Source organism: Mustela nigripes, chromosome 13, assembly GCF_022355385.1.
Source record: "Mustela nigripes isolate SB6536 chromosome 13, MUSNIG.SB6536, whole genome shotgun sequence".
Classification (NCBI taxonomy): domain Eukaryota; kingdom Metazoa; phylum Chordata; class Mammalia; order Carnivora; family Mustelidae; genus Mustela; species Mustela nigripes.
This window is the reverse complement of record NC_081569.1, coordinates 117,822,465-117,839,675: the sequence shown is the minus strand read 5'-3', so window position 1 is coordinate 117,839,675 and position 17,211 is coordinate 117,822,465. Positions and strand designations below refer to the sequence as shown.

General features: G+C 47.9%; 1 protein-coding gene across 5 annotated transcripts in view; it reads right to left on the bottom strand.

Annotated features, from left to right (window-relative positions):
- Positions 1-17,211, bottom strand: part of FOXN3 (forkhead box N3) — a 397,011-nt gene that overhangs the window by 109,948 nt on the left and 269,852 nt on the right. For all 5 annotated transcript variants that reach the window (XM_059373546.1, XM_059373549.1, XM_059373550.1 and 2 more), the window contains one exon: positions 6,210-6,274. In XM_059373546.1, the coding sequence (XP_059229529.1) occupies positions 6,210-6,274 (65 nt within the window). The remainder of the gene's footprint in view (positions 1-6,209; positions 6,275-17,211) is intronic.

Here is a 17,211-nt window from a genome sequence, read left to right as displayed (position 1 = left end):
GAAGGCAATTAAGACTTGGGGGGGAAATGTAGGGAGGCTTCCCTCCCCCCCTTCTCTCCACTTTCTGTTATTACTATATTTTTTTTGAAATGGGTGTGCCCGGGGACAAGAATCCGGAGGTTTATGCATTAGGTAGATGCCCTCGTTTGCAAAATGGACAAAAGAGTCAGCTTGTGGAGCAGATTAGATGAAAGGAGCCAAAGAGCCCAGGGGCTGCAATCAAATGGGCAAGAAATGGGTGGGGGAGGGGCAAGGCAAAGCCAAACAAGTCCTGGGATCCGAGCCGCAGTCCTTCTGGAGAGAAGTGCCCAAGTGCCAGGGCCCGGGGGCCGGGTCAGGGAGGGGGTCCAGGGCCACCATCCTGCTTCCACAAGAGGAGGAAACAACGCAGCGAGAAGGGAAATCACGCAAAGAAGAGGAGACCAGGAGTCCACTCCTTTGAGGTGTTGGCGGAACTTTTCACCCTGACTCTATCTGCCAGGATTGACGATCAGAAACCCCGGGAATGAAACAGTTGAAAGTTAATGATCAAGCATGTGCGAGGTGCCAGGCACTGGACTGGACTTACGCTTGAACGTTCTCGTTCTCCCTGACCCTCCACGGAGATTGCAGGGAGCACATCTGGTAGCCCCACTGTACAGATGATCAAAACTGAGGCCCAACGTCCAACAGCTGGTGCCCAGGGAGGGAGGGATTCAAACCCGGGCCCCCTCGCGTGGCTGTCCATGCACCTGCTGTATATATGCGATTTGAGAGCGAGGGGGATAGCTCCGGGTTGGTGACCTGGGTGACCTCGCAACAACACAGTCCTATTTGCAAGGAATCGGAGAAAGGGGATGAACAAATCTTTCCCATCTATGTATATATCCGACAGGATCTGGGGCCTCCCGTCCTCGGCCCTGTCCTGAAAATCACTAACCCCAGCAAAGGGACAAGGGAAATTTTCCCAGGGAAGCTGAAGAGCACAGGGAAATCAATCACAGTCAGAGCAGTCCAGCTCTATTTTCCCATTTTCCCTGAGTTTTGTAAGATGTTCCAATAACTAACTCTTTGTAGGAATTTAGCATCTTCTAAACGTCTTACTGATAGGAATTTCTTGAATCCTCAAATGAGAAAACATTATGATTATTTTTGTTGTTGTTGTTATTACCATCATCGTCCTCACAGAGAGGTTTAAGCCAGTTCCCCAAGAAGCCAAGACAGGGTTCACTGGCTCACTTCCAGGCTCTCCAAACTGGTAACGCACCGCCGCCCGAAGATCCACGGGGACCTTCCAGAGCTGTCTTGCTCAAGGACTGGACTCTTCAGCCAGGCCGCCCCCACCCTGTTTCCTCTCCTTGGACCCCCCTGCAGCCGCAGCTGACTGAGGCCCCACGCTTGCCACTGAGCTCAAGCTAAGCCTCAAATCCATTTTGGGAAACAAGTTGCCAGAATGAAGTGGAATTAGTACTCCACAGAACCGCTGCCTCCTCTGAGGTCCACTCCTTATTTCATACATGAGAACAGGAAAAACTTGGATGCCCTGTGGCCTGTGCAAGGCCAACACATTTACCCAGTGGCAGCGCCGAGACCACAACTAGGCCCCCCTCGCTCCTCGTGGGGCTTCTCCCACTAACACTTGTTTCTGATACACGGACTACTTGCTCTTGAGCCTTTTAGAGCAGGAAATACAGCTTAGGGGAGGGTACTACACACATCTAAGCAGTAAAAATATACAGCAGAGCTGTGGCCGAGGGTCAGGGCTGTGGCATGGAGGTGCAGGACACGAACTCCCAGGAAATGGGGCACCTAAAGCCAACCTGGAACTGGGGAAACTAGCATTCCTCGAAGCAAGGCACCCAACGGTCAGGGTCAATTTCATACGTGTCTGATCAATGGCAAGTGTGCACCTGTGCGCTCCTAAGAACCGCCTGCGTCCCACAGCCAAAGAGCCGGTTTCCCTTCTCCCTGCCTGCTTATGGGCCCGCAGCAGCACGATCCTGCTCTGTGCACTGAAAGGGCCTCCGAGGTCTTCTTTCCATTTCATTAGCTCATCCAGTGGGTTGTCAGAAGTGAATGGAAACAAAAATCTGTTATGTGTGTTATGGAAATTTATTTTAAGTCTGCCACTGCTCCCTGCGTAAACAGACTTAATAATTAGTGGCCTGGTCCTGGAGTGAGAGAGAGAAGGGAGGCGGAGGGGGGATCCAGAAGGCTGGCGGGGTGTTCGCAAGGGGGCCTGGCTGGTGGTGGCATCTGTGCTGGAGCGTCTCTGCCCCAAAGGCTGGGATGTGCGGTCTGACCCCAGAATGGGCTGTCAGGGGTCGAGGGGAGGGGCCCTGGCATCCCCCCCAACCCTTCAGGTGACTCCAGCCCATCTGGTGGCCAATACATAGAGATGGGTAAGGAAGATGCGCCTGCAGGTAGGGTAGTGGGGGTGGGCCCGGGGAGCACCTGCTCAGAGGAAGGGCTGGAGGTAAGAGACAGGGGGGCCCAAATGGGCAGCTGGCACAGAGCGCTGGAGTCAGAGGTTTCTCTCTGAACGCAACTGCACGGGGAGTGCTGAGGCCAAGAGGCCTGACGAAGGCTGAAAGGGCAGAAGTGGAAGCCAAGAGGACTGCAGCCGGTAGGAACTCTGAGTCGAAGGCAGGAAGCGAAAAGCACAGCAAGGCCCCACAGAGTGCTGGGCTGACACCTCCGGGGACCAGATGAAGGGTCAGCCCAGGGGTGAACAATATCTTTAATTAGGAATCATGGACTCATTAAAATAACCCATCCAAGGGTGATGTTTAAATAAAGTAACCTAATTTGAAGTTTGTGGGTGAATGGAATGTGTGCCTGTATGTGTGTGTGACATTAATAAAATAAAAAATGTATTACAAACACATAGAAACCAAAACAGGGACACAAAGACATGAGGAGGGGACAGCTGGAGACACCTGTCAGCTAGCCACTGCTGCAGGGCCTCAGATAAGCCACACTCGTCTGTTTGGACCCGTCCTGGGCCCCCTTTAAACACAGGGCTTGTCCCTTTCTGGCACATGGCGAGGTTTCCGTTGTACAAGAACCGATGTACTCTCTGGTCTGTGGAACTGCTAACATCCTGAAATTGTCTCCAGCAGCTTAAATGGCATTTAAAATAAATACTGTGAATTGATGAAATGACCAATTATGTTAAGTACCCATGCCTGGTGTAATCTAAACCAAATCTTACCCCATTATCCTCAAAACTGCTAGATGAGTCAGCAGGTCCCTCTCGCCAGTGACTCTGCAAGAACCAAGTACAGAGACCACACTCAAGTAGGACCGAGCGCTTCCTTCCCGTTAGTTCTTGCAACTGGTTTTATGCTGGAAAAAATATAAATAACTCCTATGTTTCTGCTCAACAGCTAATAAACCAAACAACTCTTAGCCAATGCACATGGGTTCCCACTACATTACCATATATGCCTATTGTTCCATGGATTTTAGGGTCTAACTTCCGCCGTATCCTCTCTGGACAGAACAGTGCTCCAAAGCATATCCTGCTGAGAACAGGGGCTGTCGCCATCCCAGAGTGCCCATGAAGCATTCCTTCTTCACACCCACCATACAAGTCCCCTTCGCTGTGTGCCCTATTGCCTACAGACTCTTGTTTCCCCTTCTCGCAATGCCTTTTGCTCTCTTTCCACAAATCCACAAGCTATTTTTCAAGGGCTCGTTCAAGGTCAACGCTCCCCCTACACTCCCTCCCTCCTGACCATCATCAGCCTCCCTCCTCCAAAAGGTGCGACACACCTGCTGCTTCGGCCATGCCTGACTTCTTTTAGTCTCAACTCCCAGGGACACTCCACACAGTGGGCTTCTCCCCGATCACCCCCCTGTAGCCTGTTCTGCATGGGAGGGGACCCATAGTCAGCCAAGCTTTGCCGGCCAGTCCCCGGGCCTCTATGTCACCTTCTACCACGTTCTAGGAGGCAGGTTCTTCAGGGTATCCTGCTTGCCTTCAGTCCCAGTCCCTGAGGCCAGGACCTACTCATAGAGTTCTTTCCTAGTTGAATTACCTAGAACAAATGCCCTCCTGTTTGCCACAGGGGGGAAAGAAGAAGTGCGTGCATATTTTTAAAATTGTAAAGTATAAAGATGAGAAAGTATAAATCAGGCACGTTTTCTTCCACTTGAGTCTAATCTCAATTGTCTGTTGGCATGACTGGGAAGCTCCCATCTTTATACACCCATGTTTTTACTGTAAAACTTTGGCTCATGGGTGTTCTTGGTGAACCAGTACCACCCACTAAAGGGGCACAAAAATATTGGTTAGGGAGAACAGGCAGAGTCTGGAAAATCTCAGCACCATAAAAGTGTCTTGAGAACTCTATATACAGATATAGCAAATATATAGCAAAGAACTATTGAAGGAAAAAATGAACAAATCCTTGCCCACCCTCTCAAACTCCAACCAAGAGTCTTCTCATTTTCACATACACCAAAAAAATTAAAATTAAAAAAAAAAAATAGGAGAGCTGTACTTAAGTGGATGTGGATTGAATAAGCATCTGAAATTGGTAATAATGAGATTCTCAATGCTCAGAATAATTAGAATTTTAAACCCTATCAGGGAAAGAAAAAAAGGTCCACACTCATGAGATAGATTCTCAGAGTGAAATCACTCCACTTCAGAACCTTACTGATGTTTTCTTCATGCTTTCACCTGGCAGAAACAACCAGAAACTAATCCTAAGAGCAAATCTTACTTAATGTGAAACTTAATGAATAAAAATCCTGTAAGAAAATGTACTCGCTAAATAAAATCCCTCTTCTGAAAATAATCCAAACACAAATGATATTCATATCATTGTTATAGACGTACATGAAAAATAAATATGCACATAACTTTGAAATTCACTTGAAAACACTCCCAAAGGCTCATCGTAATTGGTTTCCGTTTATACCATCTGAAGGGAGAACAGATTTTTTAAAATTATGTATTAATCTTTGAGAGTGGAGGGAGTTCCCCATTTTCCTTAAATATTTAGGCTATCTATAATGGTCATTAAAATGAGGATTAGTTAGATCCACCTGCCTAAATTTCACCTGTACCAAGCAAACAGGCAAGGAAATTCTTCAGCTGCAGATTTCATAGGCTATTAAAAGGACAATGTGTGATCACATGGCCTATAAAACAACAACTGAAATGTGATGCCATCTCTTTGAGTTACTCAGGAAAACCGAAGATAAATGCCCCTTTTCTCAGCCACATTTATATTCCATTCCTTCACACACCTGGCTGGCCCTCGGCATGAACTTTTCAGGAAAAGAGGCTTACCTGCTTTAAACCAACCCAAAGGCAGGCACCACTCCACGTTCGAAGCCCGGTGCAGTTCTAACCCTCTCAGTATCATGAGACCCAACTGCCTTTTCGCCACTCTGACACCCAGCCCATCGACCGAGGCTAATGGGGACAGGAAACTGGAAACCTCAGGAGCCCACCGATTCCAGCTTCTCTGCACGACAGACCTCCAAAGCAGTGAAAATCCAGAAGTATCTAGAACGCATCTTACGGCTACTTTTAACCATTTATTCTTCTTTCACTTTATTCAGTCATTTCAAAGGAAACTTAAGAGCCAAAGCAGAGATGAAAGGCATTTGGAATTCCTTGAGCACACTGGAGAGGACTGACAGCAAAGCAGCCAAGGGTGGGCCAGACAGCAGGAAGAACGTCCCCCTGCCAAGGACGCTGGTGGAGACAGGAGAGGGGTGACTGAAGTCTGAGCCTGGGAGTCAGCCACAGCCAACTGTCCAGGCGCACAGACCAACAAGGAGTAAGGGGACCTACCTACCCCATGCACCAAAATGCCGGCACAACCCCAAAATACCTCATTTGCCCGAGCACTGGGAATACACAACTGGGGGGCGGGGGTTGTTTTCACCAGCTGCCCAGCTCAGTTCATGCTACTCTCAAATCCTAACTGCATCGTCATTCCAGTTTCACCAAAGCAAGCTGGACGTCTGAAACAGGACCCGTGGGGGCAGACCAAAGAACCGGTACCAGTTTCGGGCTAACAGTTCAGAGCAACCAGGAGACGTGAGTAGGAGGAAATAAAGAGAACTGGACAAAGCGTCCCAGCCCACAGCAGTCACACTTCTCCAGACAGTGCCCGCTGCTAAAGAGGACAGAGCTCCCCCCGCTGCCAGCAGCCCAAGGGCACAGGGCCCGGGGGGCGGGGAAGGGGGCGCACCTAGAGACCTACCTTGCAGAAGGGCTCCATTTCTCTTGAAGAAGGTGCTGCCCGGCCAGATGGGTGGACCTGATGTGCTGGAAGAGAAGAGAAACCGGGATCAGCGTGGGCTCGCGCACGCTCGCTCCCCCAGCAGAGCTCGCAGAAGGCCTCAGCACACTTTCCCAACGACACGTTATCTATCCCCACCCCACCCCCGCCCCCGCAAAAACACATCTTTAAAAACCACCAGGTTTGTTTTCAGTTGAATGCGCTTTGTATTTCCCAGCGTGGAACCTGTCAGTGTGGGTGTTCTGCCCACTGTCCTGTGCCTTCTGCCTCCTGGGCGCTGAAATCATTTGCAGGTAAATGAAAGAGCACGTTCACATGGTTCAACATCACAATGTAGCACTTAAGAACAGCTGCTAATGGACTCCTATTTTACAAACTTATGTGGCAGAGAACTTCTCTCCGCGGCTTCCGGGACCAAGTACCAAGTACGTTTTTCCGTCACCTCCTAGTGACACCGGCCTATGATGAACGCAAGCCCACTTTTCTCGGCCGTTCTCCTCGCCAGATCCTTCATATACAGAAACAGCTTGGATGGACTCCCTCCCTGCCTCTCTGTCTCGTTTGGTATCCTGTTTTCCATTTCTTTGCTTATTAAAATGTTGCCTCCAAACCCTATAGAACATTTCCCAGATGTGGCTGCTGCCCATGGTCCAGTAGTAGGAGACAGAGGCAAGGACACAAGGAAAGATCCACACACACAGACACTTTGCTTCAGTTACAGATGAGCATTTCAAACTGCCTTGAGATGCCCAGTGCAGAACTTTATAACCAAGTCAGTCTCAGGAAAATATCCTGGGAGTGAGAAGTCGGTTCTTCTAAACCAAGGATTGGTTTAATTCATGTTAGACAGCACTTAGTCAAATAGGTTACTACAACCAACCCACGAGGCAGTACAAGCTACCTTTGTTAAGACAGTCTGTGGCAGGGGGCGCCTGGGTGGCTCCGTGGGTTAAGCCGCTGCCTTCGGCTCAGGTCATGATCTCAGGGTCCTGGGATCGAGTCTCGCATTGGGCTCTCTGCTCAACAGGGAGCCTGCTTCCTCCTCTCTCTCTGCCTGCCTCTCTGCCTGCTTGTCATCTCTCTCTGTCAAATAAATAAATAAATAAAATCTTTAAAAAAAAAAAAAATAAAAAAAAAGAAGAAGACAGTCTGTGGCAGGATGCCTGGGTGGCTCAGTTGGTTGAGCCACTGCCTTTAGCTCGGATCATGATCCCAGGATCCTGGAATCAAGTCCTGCCATCGAGCTTCTTGCTCGGCAGGAAGCCCGCTTCTCTCTCTGCCACTCTGTCTGCTTGTATGCTCGTTCTCTCTCTCTCTCTGACAAATAAATAAATAAAATCTCTAAATGCCCAGGTATAAATAAAGTTTAAAAAAAAAAAAAAGACAGTCCATGGCAAGAGACACAGTAGAAAAATAAAAAGCTGGTCTGACAGAGTTGTAAATCCAGTGGGCATGCCCACCCCGTACAGGAAATCAGAAGGGCTACGTAATGAACACTTTCCCGGTCAACCAGGGTCTCTGGTTGGACAGGACAGCAATCCATACTGTTAACAAGGAGAAACACCAGCGACACATTCTGCTGACCCAAATTTCGTTACCAGAGAGGTACAAACAACAGAGCAGGTAAGGGGACACGTTCCGTGATGGGTGAGGGGCGGAGAGGGAGCGGGAAAAGAGCTCCAGTGCATAGAAATACCATTCCCCAACAATGCCGAATGTGCTAGAAAGCACTATGAACTTTGATGTAAATGAACCTTTTTGTTTTATTTTGTTTGGGGCTGACTATACTCAGGCTAATTGAGAAGAATGCATCAGAGCTACAGCTTTTCCTGCAGTCCTCCGGGCTCAGGCAGGTGTGGCTTCTGAGCTGCTAGGCTGCAGAGGGACACCAGATCTGGCTGGGGTCTCAGGGCCGCAGGGCGACAGCAAGCTGATTTCTCTTCTATCTGATTCCTGTCCTATTCCATGGAGGCTTTTAAGGCTCAAAGATGCAGGAAAAATAATGTGCATCAAAATGCTCAAGATTATCTTTTAGCAACTCCAGCCAACTCCCTGGGATTTTTACCATCTTATTTTTATAAGAAAGCAGGAAACAGCAAGCTGGCTGTTGCCAATCCCAAGTCACCTGATTTCTAAAGATATTTAAAAACTGAGGACTTCATTATAGAGGAGTTGGTGCTTTGAGAGAATTCAATAATTGAGTATTACTGCAGGAGCCTGAATATCCAGCTTACTTCCATCCAAATCTCCTCTTTATCCTGACCTTGATTTGGCTGAACACTGAGGAGACGCCAGGCATGGAGTAAATGTGGGGAACTGAGGTCAGGTAAATCCAGTGGTTTAAGATAAGGAAAATTCTCTGCATGATAGAAATCTTCTTGGCGATTTCTACAACATCCTTTTAATGTACCTAAGTCACTGATCACTATTCTAGTCGTTCTGCCACGCTGCCCACATAATGGATACTCCACTCGTGGAGAGAGATTCGGACGGGCCCACCTGCCAGCTCTCACCCGTCCCCCACTGTCAATGATGAATTCACCTCGGGTCTCTTTCTAGCTCAGTAAAGCTGGTTCCCATCATGCTAATTACAAAGCTTTGGAGCTCCCTGGCCAGACAGTCTACATGCCTCTTTTGGATGGTCCCTCAACACAGCTAACTGTCAGGGGACTCAAGGATTCATTAAGTACCTATTGAGAACTGTCTGTGGGGTGGAGAAGGACACAGGGGAAAAATTAAAAACCATATTTTACGGCCTCTAGGAACTTACCTAGCTCCGACCTCCTGGGACCGTGTCTTGAGTGACATATATGACTATGAAAAGACCAATGGATAAGGCCCCAGTGGCTGCAAGCTGGGGAGGCAGCAAATGGATTTTTTTTCCCCTCTCCATCTGCTGATGCTCACAGATCACTGGACTTTAAGGCTCAAAGCTGGTTTTTAAAAATTTAATGAAATCACCTGAAAGTGTTTATTAACCCTAGGAATTCAGAGAAGCAGCTAACTGAGGTCTTCATAGGAATTGCTTAAGGGCCCTGGAAACCACTAGTTTGCGAGGCAAATCAAGAGGAGGGGAGTATGGATGTGACACATGCAAGGGAGAGAGAGGCCAGGGGCTCTCTACACTCAGTCACTTGAGCACTGGTGACTTGTAGACAGCCACTGCCATGAGAAGTGGCCACTAGCGCCCCCTTACACCTACTGGAGTGGGTTTTAATCACCTTACAATGGTGCTCACAGGGTAGGATGCTAGGATAGCAAATTACCATTCACAAAGTAGAGCTGTCAGTGTTTTTCCAATGGGATCCCCCATGTTGTGGGTAGGCAGAGCAGAAAGAGGCACTGAGGAGCCGGAGGCCCTGAAAGGTGCCAGGACGTGCCCAGGCATTACAACTGGTCAGTGAAGAGCCCAAGACCAGACTGGGTCTTCCGGCGCCAGCCACTGTCTAGCCACACACATGGCATTCTGGCACTAAACTCGGATCTATCCTCCATGGAAGAAGGCTGTGGATGGTATGTCACTAAGAATCTCAAAGCCAATGGCTAAAATCACAACACAGGTAACAACAGATGTTGGCAAGGATGTGGAGAAAGGGGAACCCTCTTGCACTGCTGGTGGGAATGCAAGCTGGTGCAGGTACTCTGGAAAAGAGTATCGGTTCCTCAAAAAGTTAAAAAGAACTATGGTCCAGCAACTGCACTACTAGGTATCTACCCAAAAGATACAAAAATACTGACTCGAAGGGATACATGCACTCCGATACGTACAGCAGCATGATCAACAACAGCTAAATTACGGAAACGGCGCAAATGTCCATCAACCGGCGAACAGAGGAAGATGTGGGGTGTGTGTGCGTGTGTGTGTGTATAGATAATAGATAGATAAACACAAAGGAATATTTCTCAGCCGTAAAAAAGAAGGAAATCTTGTCATTTGCGACGACGTGGATGGAACAACTGCATTACACTAAGAGAAATCAGTCAGTCGGAGAAAGACAAACATCAAATGAATTCACTCCTATATGGAATTTAAGAAACAAAACAGATGAATGTAAGGGGGGAAAAGGCAGTGAGAGGCAAACTGTAAAACAGACTCTTAACTATAGAGAGCACACCAAAGGTTGTGGGAGGGGAGGTGGCAGGGGGAGGGGCTCGATGGGGGATGGGCATTAAGGAGGGCTCTTGTTGGGACGAGCTCGGGGTGTTATACATAAGTGAGACTCACTAAACCCATATTACGCTATATGTTAACTAACTAGAATTTAAATAAAAACTTGAAATAAACAAACGCAAAGAACCCCAAGGCAAAATCCCAGGCTACAAAAAAGCAATGAGGCTCACCATTGGTGTAATACAGACAGGTGGGCTCATGGTTAGCAGAAACACAATGCGGGTGTCACAAATGTCTCATTTCAGTAACGCCCTAACAGAAGGCCATGACCTTCACCCTCTATGCCAAACCCACCTGCAACAAAGGCAGCCGACCAAAGGTTAAGAGGGCTCTGCCTGCCAGAAAAGCAGTTTGTGAACAGGCATTTGAGCACACTGACCCAGGCTGATTGTTAAGACCAGAGCTAAGCCTGCAAAAATCCCAAGAGAGGAATGATGCCATTTTAACAGCATCCCCAGCATCTGCTGGGTCTCAGTCCTCAGCCACTTCTTGGGCTGTACCCTCAAAGCTGCATGACTTCCAACTCCCAATGGGACACCATGCGCCAAAAGATTGTACAGCCCTAAGGTGGCTCTTGGCACAACGATGCATTCGATCAAGGGACGCTCTTCTGCTCATGAACTTTCATCATTGTGAGAACCAGGCAGACTGTAACCAAGACCCTGGGGGGTTCTGCCAAGACCCATACACTGGCCTGGACTTTCTGTGAATCTAATGAAAAGCAAATTAAGAAAAGAACTTTTTCCTAAGAACTCAGCTACTAAACGTGAACGGGTGTATCTAAAGAAAGAATACAGAGTACTCCAACACAAGTCAACCTTCACGACACTATATTAAGTGAAATGAGCCAGACACAAAGGGACAAATATGGGACTAGACTCGAGTGGCCAAATTCATAAAGACAGAAAGAAGAATGGAGGTTGCCAGGGGCTGAGGGGCGGGGAGTGGAGAGAGCTGTTTAATGGGTACTGCCGTTCAGTAAGATGAAGAGAATTCTAGACTGCTTACACAACAGTGTGAATGCACTCAGTGAACTCTACTGGATTGTGCATCTAAGAAAACCAGTTAAGAGAGTAATATTTAGGGGTGCCTGGGTGGCTCAGTTGGTTGAGCGTCTTGATTTTGGCTTGGGTCCTGATTTCAGGGCCATGGGATTGAGCCCTGTGTTGGGCTCTGCACTCAGCATGGAGTCTGCTTGAGATTCTCTCTTTTTCCCCCTTCCCTTCTCCCCTCCCATAAACAAAATCTTTTAAAGAAGGATGGGAATATTTAATGTTGTATCTATTTAACCACAATTTAATTTTTTTAAATGTACAATGAGGGAGACAGAGAGACAGGAGAGAGTGAATGAGTGAAGGAACGTGTATAACAACGAGTTTGAGGTCTAAATAAAGAGTTTTGAGCAGTGAAGAACCAACCTACGTACTATATGTGAAGGGACAGTTAGCATCTCTGTTAGAATGGTCCACAACACACTACAAAGCAGAAAGCCCAAACCAACTGAGGAAAAGGAAAGGGGTATCATGAGATCAGTCTATCCTAATCTAGTATTTACAGGTCTTGCCCAATACGTCGTAGGCAATGGAATAGCCTCATGTCATATTCTTAGCCCTTGAAACGAGAGTGTGAGGGCAATCACTTGGAACATGTGACATCTACCACCAGACTGTGTTTACCTAGAAATAAAATACTCAAAGCACTTGTAAGAGCAGGGAAATTCCTGAAAAAAATACCTGAAATTTTATTGTTTTAACTCTGTGTATTCATCACCAGGAAGTAATAGAAAAACAAATGTGACCCAGATCATACAATAACAGAGACCTCTTGGGTGAAGGGTGCCAGTCACTGAAGTTTGGAAAGAAGAAATCAGAGCAGGCTGGACAAAGAGACCAAGTCAGAAGGTATCATGTCTCACAAAATACTGCTCACAATTTGAGAAGCACGACTAGAGAGCTCAGCTGAGCGTTCAGCTTCTTGGGGACATTCCTGGTACTTTTATAACCTTCCAAACAAACAAAACAAAACAAAAAACAGAACATGATGACATAACAAAGGGATCTCAGCGGCCACTTGGTCCCTACTGAGATGTGGTGGGGGGCGGCACAAGATCTGGACATGGGAGTTTGTGTGACACAAAACAGCCTGGACGTCTTTTAACTTGGCCAAGTCTCAACTCCATGCCGTCAAGTGGGGGCAATGACACGAGACAACAAAAGAAGGGCGCTTGGGGAACTGCAAGAATCCGGGTGGTGCTCCTGAGGACAGGGACACTGCATTTCGGGGAACTGAAGAGACGTGCTTGGTGCCAACACTTCCCCTAACAGCCTGCGCACTCTCCCAGTTTGGCTGCTGTTCCTGTAATGGACAAGGAGGCCGTGTTTTCCTCTTCCTCTTTTCTTTCTAGATGCTCTGAGATGGTCTCGTGGTGAAGGTTCCCCAGTCCCAAGTAGCAATGAACAGTTTATAAAAATCAATAGGCTGCAAGGAGCAGCTTTACAGATATCAACCACTTTAAAGAAAGCTAAAATAAACAGAGAGAACTCAGGGCACCCAGGTGGTTCAGTGGGTTTAACGTCTGACTCCTGGTTTCTGCTCAGGTCATGGGACGGAGCCCCATGTTGGGCTCCGTGCTCAGTGGAGTCTTCTTGGGATTCTCTCCTGCTCCCTCTCTCTCTCTCCTCCTCTTGCTCACATGCCTGTGTGCGTCCTCTCTAATAAATCAAATCTTAAAAAGAGAGAGAGAGAGAGAAAACACTCTGCAGAGAATCCTGCACAGATCCAAAGGGGCAAGTATGGCAGCCCACAGTGATCTTCCAGAGTCTGGTGGAAACATACTAGGACTGGCCAATTCGTGAGACAGCATCACTGAAACATTGAGACAAAAATGACCCAGGACCACAAAAGCCACAGCAGAGAGCATGGCAAGATCACCCTGGGGGCAAAACATGGACCCCGATAAGAAATGGAGTCACTTTGCTACCTTAGCCATGTGTGTAAATGAGAGACTCATCCAAATGGATCACCCTACGAATAGTTCTTGGGTGCCTGTCACTGCCAAGGCCCCGAGGTGCTGGGGGCTGAAAGGGCTGTGAGAACCTACTGTGAGAACCCCACAGAGGCAGGCTGTCTCGGGGTTAAGAACCACTGTGTTATTTTAACTATGTCAATGTTTCCAAATGGGCTACCAAGCACACGATGAAGGATAGGATTCCCTCCTTGAACGCATGTGAACCACTGTTGACCTATGGCAGGTCATAGGCAAGGTCATAGGTTGACCTTAGCACTACTGGCATCTGGGGCTGGAGAATTCCTTGTTACGGGGGCTTATCCTGTGCATCGTCAGATGGTGGGCGGCCTCCCTGGCCTCTGACCCTAAATGCCAGTCCTCCCCTGTGGTAACAACTACAGAAGTCCCCAGGACCACTGGCCTGGTGGTCAGCTACCCCACTAAGCTGGCCCCCATCTCCTCCCACTCGCCCAATCCCAGACCTCCCTCTCACACCTCCGCCCGGCAGTGTTGCCTCCTCTTTTCTGAAACCAAAGCCAATCTGCCTAAGTTCCCTCTCCCTCTGTTACTTCCACCTGTGTCTGAACCTCTTTCCTCACAAAATGGTACCCTACTGCCCTCTTTCCTTCTGGAACCTACCCTCCCTCCATTACCCCTTGTGACCTTTGTCTCCACTTGCCCCTCCTTTCTGAGGGCTAATAAACTATTCTTCTCTCGTTCATGATCAAACACCAACTAGTGTTCAGACCCTCCTTGGATCCCGGAGCTCTGCCATGTACTGGCAAGCCCCCAAGCTGGCACAGCACGCAGGGCCTTGACCCCATCACATGACTGTCTCCAAGGACTGGACACCGTCCTCTCACATCAATGTCACCAGAGGCCTGCCAGTCACCGGCCGTTCAGGGCAGAGGGCCCATGGGGGCACAACAGCCTAACCTCCCCTCCTCCGCGTGCTCGCAAGAGAGGCCTGCCTGTCTTTTCCTAACCACATAAACTCCATGACTTTGGACGTTACCCCTTTAAAATCCTTTCTTATTTTAACCTCAAAACACCCTTCTAGCCTGGTTTCTTTGTCCCACTCTCCTTTCTATATATCCTGTGAGCTCTCTGTCCAGCCTTGGCCCCGTAATTATGGGCATTCCTAAAACGTTTAGTCCTCTCTCTTCTCTCCTCCTATTCCTTTCCTAGAAGAGTTTACGGAACGATGGACTTTCCAATCCTGCATCTCCAGCTGACATTGTCGGGAGATTCTGGAACGTACCTCTAGCTGTGGCGTGACGCGATCCTGGGCTGTCACCCAGCCCATTCTGTGAAGAAAGGGGCGGGCTTTCTGCCTCTGCCTCCCTGGTGGTCCCCATGGGCACTTCCACACTGCCCTCAGTTTCCCTGTCTCCCTGAGCTCTCTAGGGCTGCCACAACAAACGTCACAGATGAGAGGCTTTCACACAAATCTCTTGTCTCCCAGTTCTAGAGGCTAGAAGTCGAAGGTCAATATCGCTTCTTCCACGGGGTCTAAGTGAGAATCTGTTCTGTGCCTAGCTCTGAGTTTCTGGGTGTGAGGACAATCTTTGTATGCACCACGCCATCTCTACCGTCATATTTACCTGGCCTTCTCCCAGCGTGTGCTCGCCTGCATCCACATTTCCCCTTTTCGTATTGGCTTAGGAGGTCCAGCCGACCGCAGTACGACCCTATCTTACCAAATGACACCTACAATGGCCTTATTTCCAAATCAGGTCATAGTCTGAGGTGCTAGGTGCTAGGTGCTAGGACATCAAGCTAGGAGTCTGGGGGGGGACAACTCAACCCATCACAGTGTCTGTGGCTGTCTCTTCTTCCAGACGGTGCACTCACTCTCCGCAACACAGAGACACCTGTCTTTTCTTTCCCTAAATCTCCATCACCCAGCACACTGCTGGGAACCTGGCAGCACCTGTCAAATGTTTGCTGAGGGAATACAAGTTCACACTGTAACTCAGCATTCCTCCCAAAAACAACAAAGAGGAAAAAAAAAATCACTCATCCTTTGGTGATCACCTGTAAAATTCTCAAGTTCGAAATTCGCAAGTGTCCAATACCTTCCTCTCCCATCCTCCAGTCTGGGGTCACCCACTGCTGCCAAGCCTTTCTTTCTAAGGTCTCTTGCATGTCACTCTACTGGGTCAACTGATATGCAGGTGTTCCTACCAGTGCCCTAACAAATCCACTCCCCAACCCACAACCCCAGGCAGCCCTGCCTAACACCTTAGCAGCCTTCTCTGAGCACAACACAGCATCTTCATTTGCTCTGCCATTGCTTTGCAAACTGCTCCTCAGGAAACCCTAGGAGGTGACCTGCCAACAGTGGTAGTGGGGGATGGGTATCTAGGTGAGGTCCTGGCCCAATGTCAGTAAGGGACATGATTTTTCTTGCATCTTACGTACTGAGCTTTCACATTATTTCTCATCTGAAGAGTCTAGTGATTACAAAAGTGTGGGAAAACCAGTAGCTAATGGGGAAGAATCAAAGCCAATAGGTTCTCTGCCCCTCAGAAGTCTTTATATTCTTCCCCAGTGTGCTCCCTGCTCCCCAATATGCCACCTGGCCAGGTCTCCAGAATACATGTGGACCCCACGAACTTCTGAAGCCCATTCAATCCAATTCTGTTCCCCTCTGCCTGAAATGCCCGTTTCTGGCGTTCTCCTGGCCTGTTCAGGTCCCATCCATCCTTCATTGCTCAACTCAAATCCCAGATCCCAGCGAGAATGTTCCTGTTCACTCCCACACCCCACACCTTGGGACCTGCTCTGAGTTGGTTTAGTAATTTCTACCTGTACAGCCAGTTGGGAATTGATCATACTCTGCGATGTTCTCTGATCTGTTTTCTTACACCTTCAATTCACTTTCCGTAGGCCTGTGCCTTGACTCCCAAAGGCCTGAAACCCCACATGGGCAGGGACTAGGGTGACTTCCCTTCAAGTTTGTCACACACAGAAGGTAAGTGTCCCAAGTCTACTAAGTGATGTTATAAAACAGCAGAAACGCTACCTGCGTATCATAAACAGAATTACCTCAAACACTAAGGATTTTTAAAAAATCTCTTATAGACATAATTAAGTCTTTTACCAAGAAACTAGCCTGTACAGTAACATTTCTTCTCTGTCATCATCTCAGATAAAACCTTAAAAATGGAAACGAAATGATAACTCTCATCATTGATGGTAAGTAAGAGTTAGGTAATTTAGATCACTCTTTTCTGTGATTTCTTGATTACTTAGGAATATATAAATAACTAGATAAGTACATGTATATTTCTGATAATATGGAATGCACGTTCGGGTCCACTGGAGAAATGCTGCTTGAAACCCCAGCTATGATTTTAGATGCATACGGCTCATGATACATTTTATGAACAGATGCAAAGGTGTTTATCATTATCTCGGTGCTACACAGTTTCTAATTTTACATATGAAAACCAAGGCATCATTCAGCATAAAGTGCATTATTTGCATGATATATTTGCATTTGTAAAACACCCACATTTACTTTTACTGCTTAATGGGCCTGGTTAAAATGGGCCACTCTATATAAATGGAGCACTGGTTCCCAACTCAATGGTGCTGATAAGAAAACGACTCCTTTTAGATGCAAATGAACCTACTAATCACAATTAAAATGGTGGAGTTGAGGGAAGCTGAGCAGCTGTTCTAAGAGCTACAAGTCTAGGGCCAGTTTGGTTCTAGCTTAATCTCTGGAGCTGCCTGGGACTGGAGGGGTTGGGGGGGCGGGATAATGACATGTGACA